General features: G+C 41.2%; 3 protein-coding genes across 4 annotated transcripts in view; 2 read left to right on the top strand and 1 right to left on the bottom strand.

Annotated features, from left to right (window-relative positions):
* Window positions 1-698: 698 nt before the first annotated feature.
* On the top strand, window positions 699-7,226 carry sar1ab (secretion associated, Ras related GTPase 1Ab). The gene is made up of 7 exons (XM_033612453.2): window positions 699-811; window positions 1,928-1,998; window positions 2,774-2,893; window positions 2,992-3,057; window positions 3,136-3,239; window positions 3,322-3,453; window positions 6,003-7,226. Exons 2-7 carry the CDS (start codon window positions 1,941-1,943, stop codon window positions 6,117-6,119), a joined length of 597 nt encoding a protein of 198 aa, XP_033468344.1. The 5' UTR covers window positions 699-811; window positions 1,928-1,940; the 3' UTR covers window positions 6,120-7,226.
* Window positions 7,227-7,959: 733 nt separating this feature from the next.
* On the top strand, window positions 7,960-12,638 carry tysnd1 (trypsin like peroxisomal matrix peptidase 1). Its single transcript, XM_033612682.2, has 4 exons — window positions 7,960-9,292; window positions 11,442-11,572; window positions 11,663-11,848; window positions 12,039-12,638. Exons 1-4 carry the CDS (start codon window positions 8,208-8,210, stop codon window positions 12,239-12,241), a joined length of 1,605 nt encoding a protein of 534 aa, XP_033468573.2. The 5' UTR covers window positions 7,960-8,207; the 3' UTR covers window positions 12,242-12,638.
* Window positions 12,639-15,005: 2,367 nt separating this feature from the next.
* spock2 (SPARC (osteonectin), cwcv and kazal like domains proteoglycan 2) overlaps window positions 15,006-25,534 on the bottom strand; it is a 39,490-nt gene continuing 28,961 nt past the window's right edge. The window contains exons 3-10 of one of the 2 annotated variants that reach the window (XM_033612486.2): window positions 22,571-22,685; window positions 22,117-22,222; window positions 19,388-19,496; window positions 19,062-19,196; window positions 18,223-18,441; window positions 17,598-17,660; window positions 16,582-16,722; window positions 15,006-16,000 (exon numbers count right to left, since the gene is read on the bottom strand). In XM_033612486.2, coding sequence (XP_033468377.2) covers window positions 15,855-16,000; window positions 16,582-16,722; window positions 17,598-17,660; window positions 18,223-18,441; window positions 19,062-19,196; window positions 19,388-19,496; window positions 22,117-22,222; window positions 22,571-22,685 — 1,034 coding nt within the window. In that variant the 3' untranslated portion in view covers window positions 15,006-15,854. The remainder of the gene's footprint in view (window positions 16,001-16,581; window positions 16,723-17,597; window positions 17,661-18,222; window positions 18,442-19,061; window positions 19,197-19,387; window positions 19,497-22,116; window positions 22,223-22,570; window positions 22,686-25,534) is intronic. The other variant, XM_033612487.2, reaches the window with a different exon arrangement.

The raw sequence follows: 25,534 nt of genomic DNA on the forward strand, positions 1-25,534 counted from the left end.
CAAAAGGGTTAAACAGTAAAAATAGGAGGTACAATCAAATTTCTACAGACCAATAAAGCACAACAAATACCACAATGTTAAAGTAAAATCCAGATTTTTAGAAGTAGTACACATGGGGATTCTTTAAGATTTTTTTTTTTAAATAAAATGTACTCAACAGGATCATAACATTTACAGTTTAATATTGGAGCCCTCCTTCAAAATACATAATGACACTTTTACCTTTAGATTGTGCTCAAATTTTTTTTTTTTACGTTACAACTAGAAAATTGTATGTGTCTGTATTGTAGAAAATTAAATATAAAATGTTACCACAAATTTAGCGGTAAAATTGCTATTGTAAAAGCAGAAGTAAATAATAATGAATATAAAAAAATATATATTATAAATGATAAATAAATAAAATGGAAAAGTGAATTAAAAGGTAAATGAATGTAAATATAATATATAAATAAATAAGAACATTTAAACAGGAAAATTAATTTGTCATATTTTATGAATTTATTAATGCCTACATATTCTTTGCAAATATTTTAAGAACATTTAATGGCATGTTAATTAATTAATTAATTAATTAATTAATTAATTAATTATTATTATTTTATTTTGGCAGCTTTCATCCCCCACAGCAGTGAGAGTTCATGGTTAGTTTTTTGTTTTTTTTCAGAAAATATTTGGCCCCTCCCCTTTCTTAGCATCCCAGTGACGTATTTCCGGTTAACTGTCAAACTCGCAGGCTACATGTCAGTTGACGGGACAGGCTCGGACCAAAAACCAGCGCACGGGCAGTTGAAAAATCCGACAGACCAAGGTAATACCCAAAATTATATATAAAGTTCACTTTGTTCCAGCGTCCATATTTAATTTTAAGCCTAGTTTTCTGCTTGTTGAGACACTTTAGTGACATTATAAAGGTTTAGTTTAGTCATTGTGGACCATTTTGCGCGCTCGTGTTGTTTACTAAATGTGTCATTGTTTACTGTGGGACAGCTGATGTCGTTACTACTAGTTACTTGTGTTAAGCCGAACTGTGGCAGTAATCCTGAAATCACTGGAACAATCATTTCCGAGGAGCTCAGTCATCAGTTTAGTGGCCTGGCATGCTATATTGTTATATTTATGTGTATTTGTTATGGAATTTTGGTTTGAGATTTACTCGAAAACTTGCTGCGTTTTCTGACATGACTACCGACATTTTTGCTTGTTAACTTAGCACACAATGTCAGTTGTGTTGTAGTGTTTAATCCATAGATGTGTAAAATTAAATGCCACACTTGATAAATGGAGTTTGGTGTTTACAAATCCCCCAGCTGAAACATTATATGATAAAGTAATCTACAGTTGTGTAATTTCCCGAGGTCTAAGTCACTGAAGGCCTCACTATTCACTGCAACAAGCACATCAAGTCTCACACAGAGTGACAGGTGTGTGTGAGTGTGTGGGTGAAAGAGGGGAAGCAGGGGGTGACTGCCGAGATCAAGTGTCCTTGCCACAACCTGTCATAAAAATAGTCAGAGGAAGATCAGTGTGACTCAGTGGGACAGCTCTCGGACCAAACTAGCATCTAAAAAATCATCTAAAGCCTGTTTGTTGCTTAATTTGCCCTCGTTTGCTTTCATGCTGTAAAGCTTGTGTGATTACACAGAGCTTACACATACCAGCAGAGTAATCCAGGGTCAAGAATAATGATTAACAATGAGTTTCAGTGCTTGATTCTGCCCTTTTGCAACAGTACATTACATTTTTACATATTTGCTGACTTATTCTGTCTTTTTATGCCGTGTTATTTGAGACATGTTTCCATTTACTCGTGTTTATGAAGGGAGAGGGGGCTTGGTTAAGGTCTGACAGCAGATACCTAATGTGTACTTTGCTCTATTTTTGTTTAACGTGCCTCAATAAATAATGTCAGTTATCTGTGTTACAGGCAGTGCACAGAAATGTCTTTTATATTTGACTGGATCTACAAGAGCTTCAGCAGTGTCTTGCAGCTTTTAGGTAGAGTATTGAACACAGATACCAACAACACATGCTTTCTTTCTTCTTTCTAACCACCAGAACTGTTTTTCTCACACAGCACAAATCACAATTTGACAGGCAAAATGTCAATTCTCAAACAGCCCTGACAACACTTTGCTATTTGACATTATCCGCCTCCACCCCACGCCTGACAGAGCTGCACTAAAATGTTCCTCACAAACCAGTTTCTTGAGAAAATGCAAGACACATTACATGACCAAGACTCCCTGGAAGTAGGGATTGTATCTCAATGGGACCTTCCTGGCTAAATAAAGGATAAATCAATAAATAAATAATGTGTTTTACAGAAATAGGGCAGCAGATCTTTATTTTTTTCCAGTCTGAATAGCTGTTTGTCCATTTGTGTGCGGAGGTCAAGGAAATTGAGGGACTGCAGACAGAATACCTGGCACAAATAGCACAAAGCATGACAATTATTCAGTGTATTTTAATAAATAGGTCAAGGCAGATCTCCAGAAAGGTTATTAGGGTATAACACCAAATGTACACTTCATTCTGAGTCATTTAGAGGTATATTTACTTTTACATTTTGGTATATTTTCCCCTATTTGCATTTTCAATTTCTTCTTAGCATCATCTGTGTTTCTAAAAACCAGATACAATCAATGTGCATATATGTAATAACACAAATTCTTGAATACGATATAAAGTCCAGTCCACCTCCTGCTCATCATCAGTTTATAGTGAGTTTATATATTCAGTTCACATCCCTTCGTTTTCCTTTTATCCTCAGGGTTGTACAAGAAGAGCGGCAAGCTAGTGTTCCTTGGCCTAGACAATGCTGGAAAAACAACGCTCCTGCACATGCTCCGAGACGACAGGCTAGGACAGCACGTGCCGACGCTACATCCAAGTACATCCGGCAATTTGATATGTCATCACATCTGCAGTCAATCTCATGTTTCTTGCTTCATCGCTTATCTAAAGTCAATGCTTCCCCTCTTTCCTCAGCGTCCGAGGAGCTGACCATAGCTGGGATGACCTTTACAACGTTTGACCTCGGGGGTCATACGCAAGGTAGGAGTAAGGAACATGCTGATTGATGCACTGGGAGCTGTGTGGTACATAAATGCTGACACTGTGTTGCTCTCACAGCACGACGGATCTGGAAGAACTACCTCCCGGCCATAAACGGTATAGTGTACCTGGTGGATTGTGCTGATCATGAGCGACTAGCAGAGGCTAAAGTCGAACTGGATGTAAGTTCATTATGTTGATTTCACCTGAATATTAACACAGCTCAGTTCTCTGTGGTGAGTATTTGACACTTTCTGTCTGCAGGCTCTGCTGACAGATGAAACCATCTCGAACGTCCCTGTCCTCATCCTGGGGAATAAGATCGACCGTCCAGAGGCCATCAGTGAGGATGCACTCAGAGGGATGTTTGGTCTTCATGGACACACGACAGGAAAGGTAACAAACACGTGGGATTAAATGTTGTCTGCCATGCTTTATTTTTCATTAGTACACTGTTATTGCATCCATCTGTACGGTGGAGTAGTAGAAACATTTAAATGGCTTTCTGTTATACCCCTTACTCTGCTTTATGACTTCAATAAATAGCACATTGTGTCCATGCTGCCTGGCTGTTCAAGGACATTTTCACTGCATGATAACAACAGTGAGCTTCACAAACCTCACAAGGCCAGACGTACGTTCCTTTCAACACAGAAGAAAATTGTTATTGCTCCCGCTGATGCTCCCACGTATTTGAAAACTCTGGGTTTATAATACAAATCTGAATTGCCAAGGGCAGGCGTAACTGTGCTTAAAACGCTACTGCTCCTGTTAAACACAGAGGCAGCAGGGGGCAATATGCTGATAAGAAGCATTTGGCATGTTACTTGTCTTGTACAAATCTTTTTCTCATTAGTGATTTCTGTTAGACCACCTGCTGTTTGTTGGCAAAAAAGACAAGAAAAGAGAGAGAAGTAGGAAGCAAGATGGGGGGGCTGTGGCTCAGGAGGTAGAGCCGGTCATCCACCAATTGGAAGATAAGTGGTTAGATCCCTGGCTCCTCTGGTCCGCATGTCGAAGTGTCACTGAGCAAAATACTGATCCCCATATTGCTCCCAATGGCTGCTCCATCAGTGTGTGAGTGTGTTAAAGCTGTGCAGCAGGTGGCACCTTGTATAGTAGCCTCAGCCACCAGTGTGTGAATGGGTGAATGTGACTCATAGTGTAAAAAGCGCTTTGAGTGTTTGGAAGACTAGAAAGACACTATACAAGTGCAAGTCCATTTACCATTTACTGTTTACCAAGTCCAAGATGCAACAGTGAACCATTTGAGTCAGACAATAGCTCTACAAATATCACAAATATCATGTTGTCATAAGTACGTCTGGGTATCGGTACTAGATACCTTTAATATATCGACCTAAATATCCCAGTACCAAGTAGTATCAAATCTTCTCCACTCAAACAATATCTGTAACCCACAAGCATTCTTAGATTTAATGCAAGGTGTGATTGGGCCACTACCACAGCAGCTAGAACCCATATAGTCGGTGGTTGGTGAAGTCGAGCATGTTGTATTTGAGAGAGTTGAACATTCAGCGTGCCAAGATCCCACCAAAATGTTTTAAAGTGTGGCTACACTACATGACTGTGGCATCTGGTGGCATATTATGCAACTAAATGCTTCCATTGACATGATGGGTATCAAATAAAGTAGAATAAATGTATCAAATGAAGCACTCTTTTGTTATTAGTATCACTTTAAGAGTACTGGTATTGATACTGGTATTGAAATTTTTTAAACAATAACCAGCCCTAGTCACACAACATGCATAAAGTTACAGGTTTAAGATAATGACTGTATAGTATCCACAGTAAAGCATGTTGAAACGTTTTGAAATTGACTTTAAATCTGACAGGCAAAATGTCAATTCTCAAACAGCCCTGACAACACTTTGCTATTTGACATTATCCGCCTCCACCCCACGCCTGACAGAGCTGCACTAAAATGTTCCTCACAAACCAGTTTCTTGAGAAAATGCAAGACACATTACATGACCAAGACTCCCTGGAAGTAGGGATTGTATCTCAATGGGACCTTCCTGGCTAAATAAAGGATAAATCAATAAATAAATAATGTGTTTTACAGAAATAGGGCAGCAGATCTTTATTTTTTTCCAGTCTGAATAGCTGTCTGTCCATTTGTGTGCGGAGGTCAAGGAAATTGAGGGACTGCAGACAGAATACCTGGCACAAATAGCACAAAGCATGACAATTATTCAGTGTATTTTAATAAATAGGTCAAGGCAGATCTCCAGAAAGGTTATTAGGGTATAACATCAAATGTACACCTCATTCTGAGTCATTTAGAGGTGTATTTACTTTTACATTTTGGTATATTTTCCCCTATTTGCATTTTCAATTTCTTCTTAGCATCATCTGTGTTTCTAAAAACCAGATACAATCAATGTGCATATATGTAATAACACAAATTCTTGAATACGATATAAAGTCCAGTCCACAATATCTGTAACACACAAGCATTCTTAGATTTAATGCAAGGTGTGATTGGGCCACTACCACAGCAGCTAGATCCCATATAGTCGGTGGTTGGTGAAGTCGAGCGTGTTGTATTTGAGAGAGTTGAACATTCAGCGTGCCAAGATCCCACCAAAATGTTTTAAAGTGTGGCTACACTACATGACTGTGGCATCTGGTGGCATATTATGCAACTAAATGCTTCCATTGACATGATGGGTATCAAATAAAGTAGAATAAATGTATCAAATGAAGCACTCTTTTGTTATTAGTATCACTTTAAGAGTACTGGTATTGGTACTGGTATTGTAATTTTTTAAACAATAATTTTTTTAAAAATAATAATTTGTGTAATTTTTTAAACAATAACCAGCCCTACTCACACAACATACACAGTAAAGCATGTTGAAATGTTTTGAAATTGACTTTAAATCTGTGCTTTTGCATGTGTGTTTCTGTGTTTTCAGGGCAAAGTGTCGCTGAAGGAGCTGAATTTAAGGCCAATGGAAGTTTTCATGTGCAGTGTGCTGAAGAGACAAGGATACGGAGACGGTTTCCGCTGGCTCTCCCAATACATTGACTGATCCACGTCTGTTTAATAACCTTATTTACCATGCTACCTTCACACACAAAGACATGTTCCACACAAAACTACCTGCCGTAGAGAGTTATATTGAGTAATATAACTTATTTAGGACTTTGACTATGCCAGTAGGACGCATTACAATAGTGTTTTGTGATAATATACACTGTATTCTTCATATCAATCATGCCACAGTTCAAGATTAAGTTATGAATCATCAGTCTGCACTGTTCAGATTGAGTGTGGAGAATAATCTTCATGGTGTGGTTTCTCCCTTCACTTAAAGCCTGTAGAGAGTTCTGTCTGCCATATAGAACATGTCATCGCTGTGAACCAGTTTCTGACCCGAGTTTATTTTTAGCTGCCGGTGTAGACTTACAGTGAAGGTCAATTTGGTTAACATTTTGTGCTTGGAGTTACTCCTTCTTGATTGAGAATGAATATTATAATTATATCTTTATATTCATCTTTCATACTAATGGGAATCTTGAAGTACCATAATATTTTTCCAAGAAGAGCACAGTTTTTCTGGAACGTGCTGCAGAGATTTGGTGCCATATTTGTTAATACAGTAGGCATTGCATGTTATTTTTTTAATCAATGAAGGGTTAACCACTACAGGCTAATTATATGAATGTGACCACAAGTGCATTAACTGAAATTTTGCTGTGAGGAGCTTTATATAATAGCACAGAACTTTGTTAAATAAATTGCAGTGTATGTGAACTGCATCAGCACAGCCAGGTGATGTAAAGAAAAACCTCATACGTGGATGCCAAACTACCTGTTTTCATGATGGTTGATTGCTGTGAATCAACTTGAGTACTTTGTGATTAGTGTCTGCTCCCAACACGCAGAGATATTATGAGAGTACTTGGGTGGTGCTTAAAAATAGGGCACGCAAAAGATATGCATGAAATTACCTCTTAGTGCAATATTATACATTATTTTGTATATAAGCTCTTATTTATATTTTGCAATAAAAATTCAGCTCACCTTATGTTACAATGAACCTTGAGCCCTGAAGTATCTTTTACAAAAGGTTGGTCATATTGTTATTAAACGTGTGAAGTTTGAGCATAATAAATATTTTTGACAATCCTTTAAATCTTTGTTGTTTGACCAATTTTTATGAAATTTTTATTAGGAAAAGGTTTGACACAACCAATTACAGACATTATTAAACAATACTGTTATGACTAGGAGGATATATTAAAATTATTATCAATAGATGAGGTCGAACTGGTGTTGGAATAATGTTATCCAGATGTGATAAATCCTTAAATCGTACTGCTGAGAAATAAACATGTAACCCAATATGCAACAAGTTTTTCAAATAAAACTATAACTATTCATTAATTTCATTTCATTTCATTTCATTTTAATTTAATTATTTTATTTTATTGTTTTGGTGGTATACTTTTACATTATTCAGCTATACGCCTGAACCAAAGTTAAGTATTTTTTTCTATATATACTGGACTGCTCCATTTAAGTTAATGCACTTAAATGCTTTCTTTAAAAATGATAAATTAAAATTTTAAAATTAAATAAAAAAATATTATAGTTTCCACTTTTTGCTCCTAAAACTCCTAGCATTACACATTACATTAAATTAAAGGTAATTTAGGCTTCCCTTTAGATATTCATTTTTTCAAAGTATTCCTAAAACACTAAAACATTGTATTTTCAGTAACAGAGGCTGTGTGTGTATGGCATAAAGTTACATATTGCAGCTGTGTTCCCGCCTCCTTCGTTCTCATTGGCTCAGAACTGTTCGTTTTCACGTTCTGACCAATCACATCAATTGGTAGGTGTTTTTTTTTTCTCGTCGACCAATGAGAGTAAACCAGGAAGTTGGACGACAGAATTCATGTTATTAAACCCCAAACAACTGTTAATACTATTAGCGATAGAATACGAGTTTAAACAATTAGTTTTATCATTTATACCGGGTCGTTATGAAGGTTTGATTTCTTTTTCTCACAACACTGCTCTCTGCGCTGCTTTTTAACTGTTTCCGGTGTCTTCAAATTGCTCAACTCCGTTACCGAATACATGGCTAAAGTTCACGTGCGCTGCTAACAGCATGGAGGTAAAGGAGGTAGAGAAGTTTTGCTGTGTGGTCAAGGTGTTTGAGGCTTTTTCAGAAGAGAAACATGTGAGCTGCAGCGGAGTTATCGTCCATCCTCAAACTGGGACAGTGATATGCACCGGCGTCCCGTTTTCCCGTTTTACCACCGACAAGGCGCCCCTCTCCACACACCGCAGGTTCCTGTCACCGCAGAGCTTCAGTGACAAACTTAAAATCCGTGTCAGCTTTTCCGCTGAGCGAGATTCAAACTCCGACCGGGCTGCACGGGGAGAAGCATCCTCACCCTCCTCCAGGAGCAAAACAACACCTCAACGGGAAATTGAAGCTGAGTTGCTGATGCTGGTGAACTGCCTGGAGTTCAAACAAGCCTTCCAGGCAGTTTTCCAAGAGGCTGACCAGTGGCGTTTCCATGGTGATAAAGAAGATGAGGAGCTGATCAGAGATGCCCAGTTCCTCAGCTGGTTTGCTGTACTCAAGGCGAGTGTGGTGGCAGACAGCAGCCCAGTTGCAGGGACTATACCCTGGCAGAACAGCTCATCTCTCAAGAAGGGCTTCCCTGTTGTTGCATGTGGCTCACCTTTCGGCACCCTCTGCTTGGATCTCTTCATCAGCACCCTCAGCAGAGGCATCATCAGCAACCTTGCTGGAGAGGACAACGCTGTCATTCTCACAGACGCCCGTTGCTTGCCAGGCACAGAGGGTGGAGGGTTGTTTGTGGTGAAAGGCACAGACAATGTGCGCCTCGTTGGAGTGATTGTGTCTCCATTTGGTTGGAAGGCAAACGAGTGGATAGGTCTCACTCTGGTCTGCTCCGTCCACTTGATCTTCAGGAACATCATTCGCTGCATGAACGTTGAAAATCCACTCAGAGATGTTTGGCTCCATCCAGGGGAGGCAAGCCTCCTCATGTCCACTGCAACCCATGAGTCAGAAGCTTTTAAAGGCCCCACTGTGTGCTTTGTGGACAGTGGACAGTGCTGGGGCTCTGGGGTCGTTGTCACCTCTCAGCTGGTGGTGACCTGCCGCCATGTTGTCAACGGGAAGTCGACTGTCACCCTTAAGTTCCATCACAGGGACAGGTGACAGTACATCTTAACCTCCCCAACTTCACCTCTCTCTGCACAGGCTGGAAAAATTAATCCACAAACATACTGAAACGTGTTTAACAGACCCATCTGGCAGCAAAGCTTTTGACTGTATAGAGGGAAAAGCACAGGTGGAACTAATAATAACATTAACGATGGCTCAGTTTGATTTAAGCGCCCCTATAAGCAATGCTGGTAAGCCACCATGCACAGTACCAGTACCGCAGACATTTTCACTTGTCATAGTAGGAAAATAACAGGTGTTACTAATAAATGTAATGATGGCTCTGTTGTATTTAAGTGTGGGAGTATGAAAAATTCAATTAATGTTAAATCAGAGCAGCTAAATGGAATTCCGCTATCATTCATTTAATTATTTACACCTTTGCTTTTCCTACTGTGATAAGTCATAATGTCCTATGTAGAAAAAGGCTCATGAAATTAAAACTGTCATTTATGTTGTTAGTCACACACTCATTTCCATTTAGTTTGCGGTCCTTGAAGCTCCAGAAAATCTCAACAACAGTGCTCCTTATCAACGTCACAATAACCCAGGCAACATTTTATCACAGGGGATGGTGGGTCATGATAAGTAACATGTTTCATTTCTGTATATTTGAGAGACGTTGGTGTGCTGTTGTAATTTTTAGCTCCAAACCTCAGTTGAAGCTGTAATTGGTAACTTTTATGTGGAAAAAAAAATTCTTCAGATTTTCTGAAACTGTCACAGTATTCACACAACACTGTGGGAAAAAAATCAAGCTCTTCTGCATGCACTCTTGTCTTATAATACTTCTAATGGCCTCACAACACATGAATGAAACAACCAGTCAGAGCTGAGGAGTCTCAAACGCAGCTGTCAATCACGGCTCGGTAACCGCAGTCAAACCAGACAGCACTGATTAAACATCAAGCTTCTGTTACTGCAGTGCCTATTTTTCACCTCACGTGTTGTCAGAAACATATTTTAGTGAACTGTATAGGTGTAAACTGAGAAAGTTGGTCCGACCAGTGGGCAGTGCTTGGTGCTGTAGTTGACTGTATCCAACATGGCAGCAGGGTCACACACTTTCTCATTTTACAGCTAAACAGACAGTGGTTCCCCACTGGTCCAGACACGGGGTCCAGATTTCTCCTTAGTCATTAGTTAAAGGTCCACACAGTTTAACATATGCAATGTCATACTTGTTTTTGAACATGTGGTTAAGCTAATTTGCTGTCTCTGTTAGTCACTCACTCTACAGCAGGGAACAGCACTTCAAAGTAAAAGTTCTGTGCCAGAAATTCACTGTACTTCAAACTTACAAACTTGACACATTTGCAAGTTACTTATGGTCCATTCAGAATGGTCTCGGGACCCACTTTTGGACCCAGACCAACCAGTTGGGAACCAATGCACTACAATATGTTTGTGAAAACATTTGAGGTGAGAAATAGGTAATGCAGTAACAGAATCCTGGTTTATATTTGATCAGTGCTGACTAGTTTGGAGGTTTGACCACAGCTCAGGAGCATTATTGATGTGATTGACAGCTGCTTTAGAGGTTGGTTGTTTTTGGTGCACTCTGATCATCTGTTCGGTGTACTTCTTTCAGAATATAGTGACAGTTTCAGCATATACAACACAAAGTTATTTTCACAAATGTTACAATCTGTAGCTTTAAATATGGTGAAAGTGATGGTCCAGGTGGATATATTGTGTTTCTTGGGGTAACTGTTCCTTTGCGCTTTCCTTGAAAGGCCCTCCACACCCTTGATTCACCCACACATGTGTTTTAGTTATTTTTCCTGATTGGTCCTCAAGACTGTGTTTGATCGACATCTCCCTCAATCCCCTGTAAGTTTTCTTGCACCTGTAGGAACTGAGGCTCGGTCACATCAGAAAGTTTCAGTGAAATCTATCTCTTCCTAAATTTGTGGTTCTAAACCATATGTGCTTAATATATGTGTATATTTGTCTCATGTCAATTACAGTACGAGGAACTACTTTCAACTTGAGCGGAGGTTTAATCAGCCAGAATAACTGAAAACACCTGTGTGGGTTCAGGGCCTCTTAGCAAGCTGTCATTTTTCTGATCACAGTGTGTACTGATACGGCACAAATGATACACAATATGTAATGTTTGCTGTTTCTGTTTCACAGAGTCCATGATGTTGTGGGTGATGTGCTGTTTTCCACCAAAGCCTCTTCACCGTATGATTTGGCATTGGTGCAGCTGAGAGACTCCGCCACAGAGGCTGTGGTGCCTCAGATGGCTCAGAGTTACAGTCCAGGTTTGATTTCTGTCTTGTTTACTGGAAATCTTGCTTCACATTAATTTTTTTTTTCACACTAAGGCTAATGTTCAGCTTTTCTGCCTGCAGGTGAATCTGTAGTCGTGGTGGGATACGGTGGGTTGGGTCAGCGATGTGGTCCGTCCCTGACCTGTGGTGTCCTCTCTAAAGCCATCAGCTTGAATAACCAGCCTGTCATGCTTCAGACCACTTGTGCAGTACAAGCAGGGACCAGTGGAGGTGCTGTGGTGCGGAAATACTCAGGAGAGCTGCTGGGTAAGAACTCTGCAACTTCAAAATCTTGTACTCTGCTTTAACACTGGGGGGCATATGACGACCACAGAAAACTCCACTGTAACAATGCACCACATGTGTAGAGAGGAGACGGCTGTACAAACTAGAGTGCTTTTCCTGCACTGCTGTAATTGCAGTTTTAAGAGTGTACGGATTATTTGCTGTTTTGCAGGTATCATCTCCAGCAACACAAGGGACCTGGCTGCTAAAGTGACCTACCCGCACCTCAACTTCAGCATCCCAGTAACTGTTTTCCAGAGATTGTTGCAGCACTTTCACCAGACCAGCGATGTTAATGTGTTCAGGGTGTTGGACACCACAGACCAAGAGGTCAGCACAGTGTGGAGGCTCCAGGGTGCACAGAGCAAACTGTAACTGATTACCTCTGCACCTTTAGATATGCCAGAGAAAAGGATCGGATTGTTAAATCAATATGGATTATTATGCAAAATCATGTTAGATAATCAAATTACAACTATGTGAAATTATTTAAAACCAATCTTGTATTTTAAAAATATATGATGTAATATGTTTCATAGCTCTGTTTGCTGCAAAGACAGGCATAAAGTCTGAAGGAGCAAATGAAACAAGAATCATTAATTCCTAATGTTAATACGCTCAACCAGAATCATGCACTGAACTGAAATATTTATAAGACTACTTGATGTTAACAGCCAAGTTAAAGTTACTTTAATACCTCCTGAGATTGTTTTATCGTGCTGTAATGTACAGTAATGTAATTATACGAATAAAATAGTTTATTCTGGTGACATTTCTGTGTACCCGAGGTATATTTTCTGTACACATATTATCCACATTATGACAGTTTAAATACCAAAGGATTCTAAATAGAGCTAGAGGGCTGAATGAAGCAAGATTAGTTACCTGTAATTTTCCCTATGTATATTCATAAAGCATCAGATAAAACATTAGCAGAGAAAAGGGGCATCAAGTGTCACCTCTAGCATCAAAGCTTTAATTATTTTACAGTTGCAGCACCCAGAAAAGACATTACACTTTTCCTAGAAGTGTCAGGATTTACATCTGGTCCTGTTACATATGGCTTGTTTTCACCAGGCAGGAGGAATATTCAGCATAATGGGCTGACAGCTTGCTGAAAATGATTGGCCCCTTTGGGCAGCCAGAAGACTTGCTGTCGGTATCAGGTACTCAGACATCTGTTGGCAGGCATACCCACTCACAGCTAACACATTTAAGGTTTCACCCACTGGGACATTACCTGTACTGATTTCCATTATCACCGAAACGTGAAACTGAGAAATGACATTTCAGAGGATTGGTTACTGTCAGTTTTTACAATGCTAAGACAAGCTCCCTTGGCCTGAGCTTCCAAGACTGTGCATACACTCAAACATGCTGCAAGGGCTCTGTTTCACTGTTCCCAGGCTGAACAGTTCACAGCGGAGAGGCTGGAGCAATGTCCCGAGGAGGCTGAGGAGAGAGTTTTCTGTTGGCATTGTGCTGTTAGAAGTGCTGATATGCAGACCTGGGTCTGTATCTCATTTCTGCTGGTTTCCTAGAGCTATAAGCTACACTCCACTGCAGACTGAGGTAAGGCAAGAGCAGAAGTGAGCTGACTGTAAGATGTGCTCCTCTGAGCTCAGGTCACAGAGGAGGTTTATGCCTTTGATGTGGTAGTTTTTAAGATGGGCTGCAAAAATGTGCACCAGAACATGTCATTTATATGTATTTATTATTCAAGTTTCAAGAATGTAGTTTGACTTGTTTGAAAACTGGCTCCGAAAATACATTATATCACCCAAATGGTTGATATTTACTTGTAATAATAGGAAAATTCTATGAACTAGTGTTTTAACTGAGTAATTCACTCCTCAAATTGGTGAAGAAAACATTTTTCTCGCATACGTCTGATAAACAAAGAATCCAAAATAGAAAACTGTTGATGAATTGAGGCAACCGTCATAACAACAGAATCACTATATCAAAACATCCATTGACAAACTCTCAAACAAACAAACTGTGCAGTAATTTATTCATTCGTATGCTCAGTACTTCTCAAACAGACGACCCTTTCCGACGGAGAGCTGAATGGAAAATGAAACTTACCTATGCTCTCCTCAAAGCCAGACTCTATTGACAAACTGACTCAGCAGCAACAACAGGTTAAAAAGACAAAGTTAGAAGCTAAAGCTGAACTATAGGCTACAGATCACAGTGTAAAAGTGAACCACCACATCACTGCTGATCGACACAGAAGACAATGAATATAAAGGGAAACTTTGCTGCTATTGAACCAGCTGTGTGGCATCGCAGTGTGTGCAGATAAACGGTGTTTGGCTTTGCCCCCGTGCTGCTGCCAGCACCCAGACCTTCGCCGCCGGATGGGCAGGGATCTCCAGGGGAAGTCAAACAACATTCATCTGCGTAACACTGTGATGACACACAGGTGGTTGAATATCAGCAAAGTTTCCCTGCTTCCCTTCACTGGTTCCTGTACAGCAGGGTCGGTCTTTTTTTCACTGTTATAATCATGAAAAAGAAAAAGCAGCATGTGTATACATTCAGTAGATTATATCTTCAGTAGCTAGCTAGCTAACCCTACACTTTTCAGGGTTTGATTTTGGTTTTGGAACAGAGAAGAAACGTATATCTTTTTCCAACCTCTCCAGGTAACGAGTATCATTAATACACGACGTGACCCAGGCACAACATTTAGCTCCAAATCCACAAAACCAGCCTGAAAATGAAGGAAATCTAAAGCAATTACATTAGAGTCAATGGAGCACAGCTGTGTTGCTGTTGGAGCCTCGTCTGTGCCTACCTGATGCTATGTTAGTCTGTGTCCAGGGTCTTAGCAAAGGGTCAATTCATCAAAAATTATCTTCAGTTTTGGATTCTTAGTTCACAGGAGGAATGCAGGAAAAAAGTTTTCTTAAAGAATTCAGCAAAACACAGGGAAGGGTAATTAATAAACAGATGGTTGGATTCCTTTAAGACCTGTTAAAATAAGGAAACCACAGATATAAAAGAAATATACATTTGGTGAACCAAGAATGGTCAATGCTCACTGAAAAAATAGCAATATATATATGCCTACGTATATGTTGTACTACGCTACACAAGAAATGAAAAGAGGACAAAAGCACAGACTCAGATGTATGGCGGCCAGCTGGGCCACATAGACCAGATTATTTTATTTTATTTTTTTTATTAAACACAATAACTGATCCACATTATGATACGATGTACACTTGTCAACTAAGCAGTATACTCTGCTAGTCTCTCAAGGCATTGATAACGGGACTAATAGGTGACAATCTGTCTTCTGATACACACATTATATACAAGCTAAAGAGTGATGCGTGAGAAACTTTTTTTTTTTCAATAAGTCATGATGAATGACTACCGTCACATATGAGCCGAAGCGAATGACATGAAAACGATAAAGTCAAAGGGTGCTTTTCAATACTCCAACGCGGCTTCCTCTCTTTATCTCCCATTTCCTGCCTGAAATCAAAACTGTTTATCTAAATGTTGTCAATTTGCAGAACGGAAAGATGAAAGAGGCCAATTTAGACTACTGAAATGCACCCTATCTTTCTCCATTTTTTTTATGCAAGCACATGACAAGCACCTGCAGCTGCTTAAGGTCTCCATTATGCATCAGCTAAAAACTGCTCAAAGATAGTTCAAAGGACTTACAACAGAAGAGAACAAAGATTCACAAGTATGAGGGACAAAATTATCCAGACCCATAATTTCTTAATAGTGACATGTCCCCCTTCCCCTTCCCGTTTAAAGTACATCCTGTAACATTAAATACACCCATAATGACATATGCATCTTCCCTCTCCCGACCCGTGCAACCCTCTCCCTTCGCTTTTTCATAAACCAGTGTTGTTCTGAATGTGAGAGCTTCACCGCGTCCATCTCTTTGCAGGATCTGTGTGTGTGTATGTGTGTGTTTGTGTTCAAGACGCTCCTATGGAGAGGTTTGACTACACGTTTACCAGATATAGCCCCCATCATCCACCTCTCCCACCTCTCCCTCTTCCTCTTCAGCCTCCTCTGCAGTCTCCTCGGCCTCTTTCTCTTCCTCGTCTTCCCATCCAACTCCACTGCCAATATCACCTGAATATGCCATTTCATCATCTGTAGAGGGAAAACATGCAGGGCAGAGGAGGGGTGGGATGCAGGCAGATTGAATTATCCACTGTGGCAATCTTGTATATTGCAATAAATTCTGTTCAGCATGTCTTCCTCTTAACTTTGACGGAGTCCTTTCTATCAATGAGAAATGCCGAAATAGATTTAAAAACACTGACTGCAACAGTAAAAAAAACAACAACAAAAAAACAGGCATGTGTTTGACTTTGTCTGGATTTTAATAGCTATTTCTAAACCTTGCCAGGGGAGCCATTCTTATCAGGCGCAGGTTCAGTCCAACCAGCCCTCATTTATCTTGAAAGACTTTTCTCACAGCGACAAGCGGCGCTTTAGAATGCAAATGACTCCGGACACATGAATGTGGCACTGGTCCCTGCAGTGAGTTATGTTGCAGTGGGCCTCAGTCCTTAAACATAAAGAAAGCCTTGTGCAGAATGCAAGTGGGGGTGCTGGAGAGAAGTGGGCCAATCCGCAGCAGACATTTTGAGGGGTTTTTTTTTCCCCCTCGCCAAATCAGCTTTCAAGTTTAAATTCAATTCATTCATATATCGACAGCTGACACCTACAGGGCTTACCGCAATCTGGCTTGCCACGCATCCGAGATCCGGCTACTTCTCCTCCGTTCTGGTCAACACACCAGCACTCTCCCCTGTCACACTGCTGCTTCCTGTAGTAGCCGTCCTCATCACAGCTTGGGATGAATCGACCTGGCGTTCACACGCAAAAAAATAAATAAGAGTCGGGTATGGTAAAGCGGCCTTAACCTACAAGCAGATGAACACACCCTGCATCATGGTAATCACACATGGTGCCAAGTGAGAATGTAATGCATGCAGCATATGTGGCAGCCAATTCCATATTCCATGAATACAAATATGTTCACGGAGCAAGATAGGGGTGAATAAGTATTAAGTCAGCATATTGCAGCATATTGGGGTAGTGTGTGGGGTGGTGGTGGCTAGCTAATCATCACGGGATGAGGAAGGGACACAAGATTGGACAGTTTTCAATTTCTGAGCTGTTGCATGAATATGAAATACAGCCTGCATTCACATATGACAGTGCACAACAATCTGTAGTTACGCTTATCACTATCTTTTCAACTATTTCCCTGTCACACTCCTCAGAGATGGAGGGATGTGTCGTGACGTTTAATATTTCAAAAGGCTAGTTTTATAATGATGTAAAAAACACAAATAGGACAGAGCAAAACAGAACTGTCCGTCCACTCTTTCAAGGGAACATCTGAGCGTCGGGCTGGCAGCTTGCCCCCTGCTCGCCGCTCTGTGTCCTTGGAGAGTCCTGACTCAGAGCCCAGTCAGCCAGCCAAAATCTGCAGTGCGCACATGCGTACACACACACATGTCCAAGCATATACACGCACATTTACCCACTCACACATACATGTAAGACACTGATGGCTGATTTCCTTTGCCGTCTGTCAGTATCAAGTTCTAAATCCACCAGACTGATCACGAACTAATCCCCGCCTCCTGCTTGTCATCTGCTGGATGAAATCCCTCCAACAAGAAAGACAGATCCAATTGGGCTGAAATGCTCTTATGAGAAGTCAGATACCTACCAAACTTTCTCTTGCCGCCGTCTAGTACTTGGATCCTCTCGAGTTCGGCCAGGCAGGGTGGCTCTTAAAAGAACAGAAAATTGTTTTTTACAAGAGAACAAAGCACACTCCCAGGCACGATTAGACACAGAGCAGAGATAATGACTGCCCGAAATCTGCCAAAAACAATCAACAGTCAAAACTGACGTCTCTTCTGAGTGCAGTCAATGTTTTCTAATCACCTCCTGCAATTTTAAAATCAATTCCACTGTGTTTCCTTCCCAAACAAAGAAGTGTATGAGCTTGGGACGGAGACCTAGTTTCTGCTTGGCTGCTTTGCTGACAGGCTCAGTCTCCGAGAGCAGTGGGAGAACCGGGCTGTCAACAAGCAGCAGGAATGTTTTTAGCTCCTTGCGGTGACCGTTTCACCCCACAAGGGAACGGGAGGATGAGTAGGAAGACAAACAGTGACGGACCAGCACACAACACAGAGGTGGCTGCACCTGAGGGCAGCTGAGCGCCTTGAAGTTTGAATGCGAGGGGAATATGTCAGCACGGAGGCGCGTGGATGTGCCTGTTGACACACACACACACACACACACACACACACAGCTTATAAACCTCACATCCTCCCCACAGTACTCACTCTCTCTCCAGAAACAGAGGCACCACTCAGCAGTGGAGACCTTGCCATCCCTGTAGGAGTCACAGGAGTTGAAGAAGGGCCGGATGCAGACCTCGTACTTGTCCAGGTTGATGGCAGCCAGCTCCGCCTGGTCCAGGTACAGGTCGCTGTTGGTGTCCAGCTTGGAAAACATCCAGCCTATGGAGTCCTTACAGCTGGCCACCAGGCTCCTGTCCAGCACTGCAAACACAAAGGCACACAAACATACGCTCGTTTTTTATCAGGGGACAGCTGCACAAATGAAAAATAAAATGAAAAATAAACCACGGCAGTGTGCTCTGTTTCCAGTGCAAGTCATTTTCTTAATTATGTCCCCGCTTTCAAAACAAAAATGAATTTCTTCTTGGAAAATGGCATCAGAACTTACCATTATCAACCTATTACAAGGATTTCTTACTTTAGACTTTACAGCCTGTTAATACTCGGTGCTTATCGGGCACTAACTTGTAGCTGAACAGATCCTGAGACTCACTTACTGTTGCTTTGAAGCACAGCATACTCCTTTATGTGATGCAATGTTATCTTGATCCAGAGTTTTCAGCCCCACAACTGTTTTTCAAACATGTTTGATATCCAGCAATCGGTTGCAAGATCTATCCAGCGAGAGCTGCCTGCAGAAAACACGAGGGTGGAAGCAGCACCAGCCGAACCGGGGAGCTAAATTTGTGAGGATTTTATTTTCCCTGTAGACTGCTTTTTGCTTTTCCAATTAATACCAGAGTTAACTTTTTTTATAGTGTACTGCCTGTAACTACAGCACTGCAGCTCCTTCCTTATGCAGTCTGGACAGCAGCTCTAACCTGAAGTGGTGCTGACTGCAGTGGATCTGGTCCCGGTCTTGCTATTGTTGTTCTGCTTGGCGTTGCTCTGCAGTAGCTGGAACCAGTCCCTCAGACGCTCCCCAAGATCAGCCAGATCCTGTCCGGTACAGCTCTCTGCGGCGGCCAGAGGGAGAGGAGGAATATGATATTTGTTTCACCCATTTATGTTTCTATGATGACTGTGTGTGAGTGTGCATGGACCCCACAGTTAGGCAAAAAATGTGAATATGTGTGTGACAGAAAAGCAGTGAATTCATATAAAATACATGTATTTTTTTGTCATCGTTGTTGTGTTTGGATCTCACCGTGTTTACTCTCAGTGGACGCAGGGGCAGCAGTTGGACAAGGACACAGACCTGAACACTTCAGGGTAAGATCCTTCCCCGTAAGACACGCCTGCTGCTCCAGCTTGCACTGCAATACAAACACGCGCATACATGCATTAACACACACACACATACACACACCGGCGACATCGACTAGGGGACACAAAGGTGAAGTAAAATGAGTTATTGCCGCAACACAGATCAAATATTCATGAGGTGACCGCCTTAATTCAAATCTGAGACTTGCTCCTGAATGTGCTTTTCAACCTCTGCTTGCACACAAGGTCGGGAATAGTGATCCAGAAGACAAAGCATAAATCAATAAACACATGGGATTCTGTCACCACAAGCCACCAATTGGTCCTTCTGAGGCTATACATCACGGCTCTTTGTCTCAGCCCCCCCCTCACGGGAGTCTCTTCACACTGCTCAGCTCTGAATATGCAATGTGTGTCACTATTTACCCCACAATGCTTAGTACATCATGTTAGCATGTGTATAACACAAAGTCAGAGCTGGGAATAAATGTGCCAGCACCTGACAGATGCACATATTGTTTTACATATGCACCATAAAGTATTTCAGTGATTTTAACATGTGCCTGTTAGTATATTCTACGCTGGTAATAGGTGTCAAGAATATTTTAGCAATTCTTAGAAACACAACATATGTTATTATTAAGCATGCAGAACATATGTGATGCTGAAGCCACACGTACATCATGTTCACTTCTTTATTGAGGGGGATGTTGCACAGTTCCACTGCCAATGATTCCCACCCTCCACCTACACCCTGTGATTATTTCTACCGTCTTTTCTTTTCAGAGAAATGCACATTCATTACACTGACATAAAGCCAGAGAAAGGATTTTATTTGTGTATTTAAACTGCATTGATTGTATTTTTGCCAATTAGGGGCAGCAGAATCAAGCTGTAAACACAATAGTGACATATTAAAGGAATACTTCACCTCACAAATGATGATTTGTATTACAGTTAAGCAGGATTTGTACTTGTGTGTCAGCTCTATGCAGAGGATACGCTGTAGCCTATGCACGTGGCTAATGCTGTTGTGAGCATTTATACTTGTGCTCTGTGTCACTCTGCGGTTACACCTCCAAAACACTAGTGGGTGGTGGGGTTTCTGTGAAGTGCTGTAAAGTTGAGTTGATTCAAAACACACATTAAACATGGCTTCAAAGACACAATTTCAAACACAAGTACACAAATAGGCTTCACAATAACTTCCATGATTCACAGACAAAGCACTTGTCTTTTGCTGGACACATTTCCCCCACAAATACAACATGCTAATGTCATTAGCACAAGCCTATGGAATTTTACATTGTATAGATTAGCATAGTGGCTAGCAGACATTTCCTCATATGAAGCCAGGGAAAACAGCAACATTTAACAAAGGTAATGTTACAAAATTTGCCTCCATTAGAAAACATGCTAACGTTATTAGCACAAGCCTATGGCATTTTACATTGTATGAATTAGCTTAGAAACTATTTCCTCTGCTCATATGAAGTCAAGGTAAATCACACACAAGACATAAAATGCTATTTTTGTGGAGGCTTTATTGTCTTCACAATGTATTGTTCCTTATCTGTGAAATTAAAGTAAATAAAAGCTTCCTTTCCACTGAGGGAAATGGTTTCAGCTTACAAAAAAAGCCAGGAGGAGGCAATGTGTAGTTACATTTCTGGGAAGGTGCACATCAGGCTATGGTGTAGAGTACGGTGTAGGCTCTACTAGCATAAGACTGGATAAATGAGCCTTGGATTATACTGCACGAGCTGTGTGAGGGTTTGTAAATGGATGTGTTGATACAGTTTTGCTGTTGTTAAACGTGGACCCCTATGACTTCAGTTCATCAAGAATTTTTTTTTGGGCTCTTTGGTCACGCAAGAAAAGTCATGCAAGAAAAACAAAGTTTTCTTCCCAAATTCAAGGTTACACGAGGTGAGTAATTGGCAAGCAAATGACCATTTTGGGGGTGAAGTATTCCTTTAACCCCTCATGAATTATGGCAAACAAACAGTACATCCAGAGGACAATGAAGGCATTTTTTCTGAGTTGTGTTTCTGGACAGCTGGTAAATGTAAATCCAATACTCACTTTCCTTTTAGCTCTGTTTTACTCTCCGCCATCCCCTGAGAAAAAAATCTATCTCTTGAGCTGCTAAAGGCTCCACTACATTCACCAGCTAGTTGCTGACTTTGTATATCTGCTGTTTGGTCATGGGCTGGTGATGTATGACAGCAGTTGATTCAACTTTATGGTCATTTTGGAGGCTGTAGTTTGTGGTGCTGCTGAATTATACTGTGTTACATTGACAGGTGTTTCTATTATTTACTCTAACCTCATTGATATAAATGTGTAGGATGTAATGTAACACCTCTCAGTATGATTCAACAAACTCAACAGTGCAACAAACTGCAGCCTCCAAAATGACCATAAAGCTGAATCAAGGCAGGTTTAGCATCTCTCTAAAACACAAGAACTGAACACGTTAACATATTAACCTTCATGTCAGTTGGATTTATTGCAGGACTGTTGTATTAGACTGCATTGGTGTTCCTAACAAACTGGTGTATATAGCGCAATACTATTTAAATGTGTAAAGCAATACTTTTAATAACTACTTACTTTTTAATTACAGTTTTCTTGTACCACTACGGATGTGTATTTGCATCAGTGTACCTTTGAGGCATAGTTGCGTCCGTCCGATCCACACACAGGCCCAGTGGAGGAGATGGGACAGGGCTGACAATTTCCATCAGGAGACCTGAGTGCAGGCTGCTTCAGTCTGCAGGACAGAGGACACAAAAACACTTCAGCCTCACTAAGTCCAGCTGAGACAGCAACTGCTGTGCTAATTCAGAGTACCGACACAGCAGTGTCAACCTGAACACGAAGCGAACTGCCCTCCTCCATGTTGTCCGAATGTATTAGCTTATCATTAAACAGCAGGCAGTTGTACTGCACCGGTGCACAAACAGGCTTTATTATTACCACATCCCAGACCAGCACAAGCCACAGCGTGCAAACTTGGTCGTGTTGATCTCATGTTAGTGTCCATTAACAGAGGAGATTTTTGACTACGCGTGTGTTCTCTGAGTTAGTCAGCTTTTGCCCAGGGGCTACATACACTCACCTGTGTTCAAGCTTCTTGCGGTTGACGCACACAGCTCTCTGGTAGCCCTGGGCGATACACACCTTGTGTCGGCTGCACTTAACCTTTTGACAGGGGTCCTTGGTGGTGTCTACATCTGGGGAAAAATAGAAAATGAGATGTATACTGTAGCATCATCACTGCTTCACCTTCTACCTTGTTTTTTATCTGTCTCTGCCCGTCGTTAGACTTCTCACTCCCAGTCTAAAATCCCAGTTTCTCCTGTGTGTTTACTCAGCATAACCTGAGTCAGTCTAAATTATTTGAGTGTTGCAGAACTGTTGGTTTTGCACTGTCACTGATATGCATCTTGAGGCATTTAGTGCTTTATTGAGAGTAGAAAAAAAATCATGAAAACAAAAATAAAATACCTTATAACAAGATAAAGGAGAAGCTTGTTCTGAGTTTTTGTAAAATCATCTTTATAACGTAAAACTAGTCTCAAGACGGTCTTATTGATTTATGCCGGAGGAAAGTGCAATTGTCACACTTCCCTGGCAGATTTTATTTATTTATTTAAATATTACATTTTAGGTAACCTGCTATGACAAATACTTCTTGCAATGTAGGGTAAAGCCTGCTTGGCTAGCTCACTCTGCCCCATCCATCCATCACCCTCTCTGCTAGCAGCTAATACTGGGCTGTGTGTCAGCGCCCCACACACACTCATATGTCACAGCTGTCTGTTCCTAGCAGGCCTCCTGGAGCCCGACCCGGATGTCACACTGTATTCTCTTCACATCCCCCGACCCTTTATTCACCTACACTATCCATCAGCGCTGTGCGCCGAAATACAGATTATTCACAGCCAGCTATTGCAGCTTTCATCTACATGACAGAGGTGCTTGCATTCATCCCCCTTCTCTTACTGTATCCTGTTTTATGGCACCATTATAATTTCGCAGACAGGCTTAGGATCTACTCTCTTGTCCTCTCCGGTGGCTGAATACATTAATGCTGCCAGCATCACAGGATTACTGAAGCAAACCGACAGATATCTGATTTGAGAAGCAAATCCAAAACAATACACCCCCCTGTCATGGCTGAGTTGGTTGTATAACTGACTGACTGACTGCTCTGACTGAGACACAGTGAGGCTCAGAGGCATTAATGCCCAGATGCAGACTCCTCATCCATTTAGACTGTCAACAGTGGAGCCTCATCCTCTGGTCGCCACTGATTGTACCGAGTATCCCTGTACAGTATCGCGCACATCTTACAGCTTTGCCCTTCTAGTCTTTTTCTTTCCTTGCAGGTTTAACCCCCCCCCCCTTCAGTCTACTTCACCCCAGTGTATCAGTAGAATCAGGGTGCAGAAGCCAATTAAACCGTTACAGTACTTCCTGACACAAAGGAGGACAAGGAGATTAAGGTACTAATAGGGATACAGTGCAGTGGGTAGAGGGGGCAAGCATGCAAAACAATGCATTTGACAATCCATGCAATGAAGATTTAACCAATACTTAAGTAAAATGAATGAAAGAATTAAAGACGCAGCGCACAAACGGCGAGCAGATAATCCTGCCTTCTAATAGCAAAACATTTGTAAATAAATCTTGTCGTGTAGCGAGCGGCTACAATGCTGGCACAGCGTTGTGTTGTGAGTACAGAAGCATAAGGTGGCTGCCTGAGCCTCATGTTAACTTAACAGGCTTCCACGGATTAAAGCGGTGCCTGCAATGATGACGTTTCCATAGCAACAGGCTCTCCGTGGTCCGGGAATCATTCCTGGGTTGACTGTGATTTGCAGCTCAATCTGGTGTTTCTGAGAACTCTCTCCTCTCTGTTTCTGAGACCCCCGTTGTGCAATCATGTCTATCAATCTTCCCTTTCTTCCTTCTCTTCACATTCCTTTGTCTCCTCCTCAAATCAGACATCTTCACTGTGCATTCTCACTCACGCTCTGCCTGCATGTTTATTATTTTCCTAGTCGAATCCAGTCTCCCTCGATTCAACCCCAGATGCACCCACCTACTTCCAGTTTTTACTTTTCCAAAGTCTCCTTTGGTATTAAACTGATGCCTGCAACAGTAAACCTCTCCTAATTAGGCTCCCTGTGCTTCAGTATAATCCAATCCAGATTTGCATGAGGTTTATCCCTGCAGATTGGGGATAACAGAAGCAAAGCTGATGCCACGTACTCATCATCAAACCTCTTATCTACTATTTACGCACTCAGTGGGTAACATCATCATTACTATCTTGTCTTCCAGGTGAAGCCAGACATGCCTCTGCTACGTCTGTTAGTCTAGTTAATGCGAAAATAGGCTTGAAGTCCCACAGTGACTAAAAAACAATCAGCACACCAAGAGAAGGAGAATAAAGAGCTTAACTTAAACCTGCATTGATTTTTTGTTTTGGCTACTTGCAGTGCAACAAGCTGAAAACAAATCACTAACATATGGTCACCTGTGATGGCGAAAATTGCTTAATGTAGCAGACACGGGGGAATGTTAGCATTTATTTTGAGTGATATTTCTGTTCATCTGATGAATGCCAGTCCAATATTCATGTTCCTTTTAGCTCTGTTTTGGTCTCCACCAACTCCGGAGAAAATCATCTGGTTGCTTAATACCCCTATGTTCACACGCTAACCACTATTTTCTATCTGCTGTTTGGTGCTTAGCATGCAATGGGAAAACTAGATTGATGAGAGCGGTGAGACTGAGCCAAAACTGTTGTGGGCTGTAAAACCGAAACAGTGCTAAAGACTCTAAAATCCTAAGTAGAGCTGAGGGGAACTAAAGAGTCACATGATGATTCTCTGTGGGTTTCAGAAACATTTAAAAAAACACATAGCCTTTTGATACACGCTAATATTGTCCTATTATTCTGAATTCTACATATTCTGAATTAAGCCATATTCTGAGTGTAGCATTAGCCGATTAAGACGTGGAACATGCCAGTATTATTCAGGTTTTAATAGCATTATTTAGACATGTATAC

The sequence above is a fragment of the Epinephelus lanceolatus genome, chromosome 17, assembly GCF_041903045.1.
Source record: "Epinephelus lanceolatus isolate andai-2023 chromosome 17, ASM4190304v1, whole genome shotgun sequence".
Classification (NCBI taxonomy): Eukaryota; Metazoa; Chordata; class Actinopteri; order Perciformes; family Serranidae; genus Epinephelus; species Epinephelus lanceolatus.

Bases quoted from the DNA above. Each gene is read 5' to 3' on its own strand.
- sar1ab (XM_033612453.2), top strand. From the start codon at position 1,941: ATGTCTTTTATATTTGACTGGATCTACAAGAGCTTCAGCAGTGTCTTG. The intron at 2,894-2,991 runs GTACATCCGGCA...CTCTTTCCTCAG, and splicing joins CGTGCCGACGCTACATCCAA to CGTCCGAGGAGCTGACCATA. The intron at 3,058-3,135 runs GTAGGAGTAAGG...TTGCTCTCACAG, and splicing joins CCTCGGGGGTCATACGCAAG to CACGACGGATCTGGAAGAAC.
- tysnd1 (XM_033612682.2), top strand. From the start codon at position 8,208: ATGGAGGTAAAGGAGGTAGAGAAGTTTTGCTGTGTGGTCAAGGTGTTT. The intron at 9,293-11,441 runs GTGACAGTACAT...TCTGTTTCACAG, and splicing joins AAGTTCCATCACAGGGACAG to AGTCCATGATGTTGTGGGTG. The intron at 11,849-12,038 runs GTAAGAACTCTG...GCTGTTTTGCAG, and splicing joins ATACTCAGGAGAGCTGCTGG to GTATCATCTCCAGCAACACA.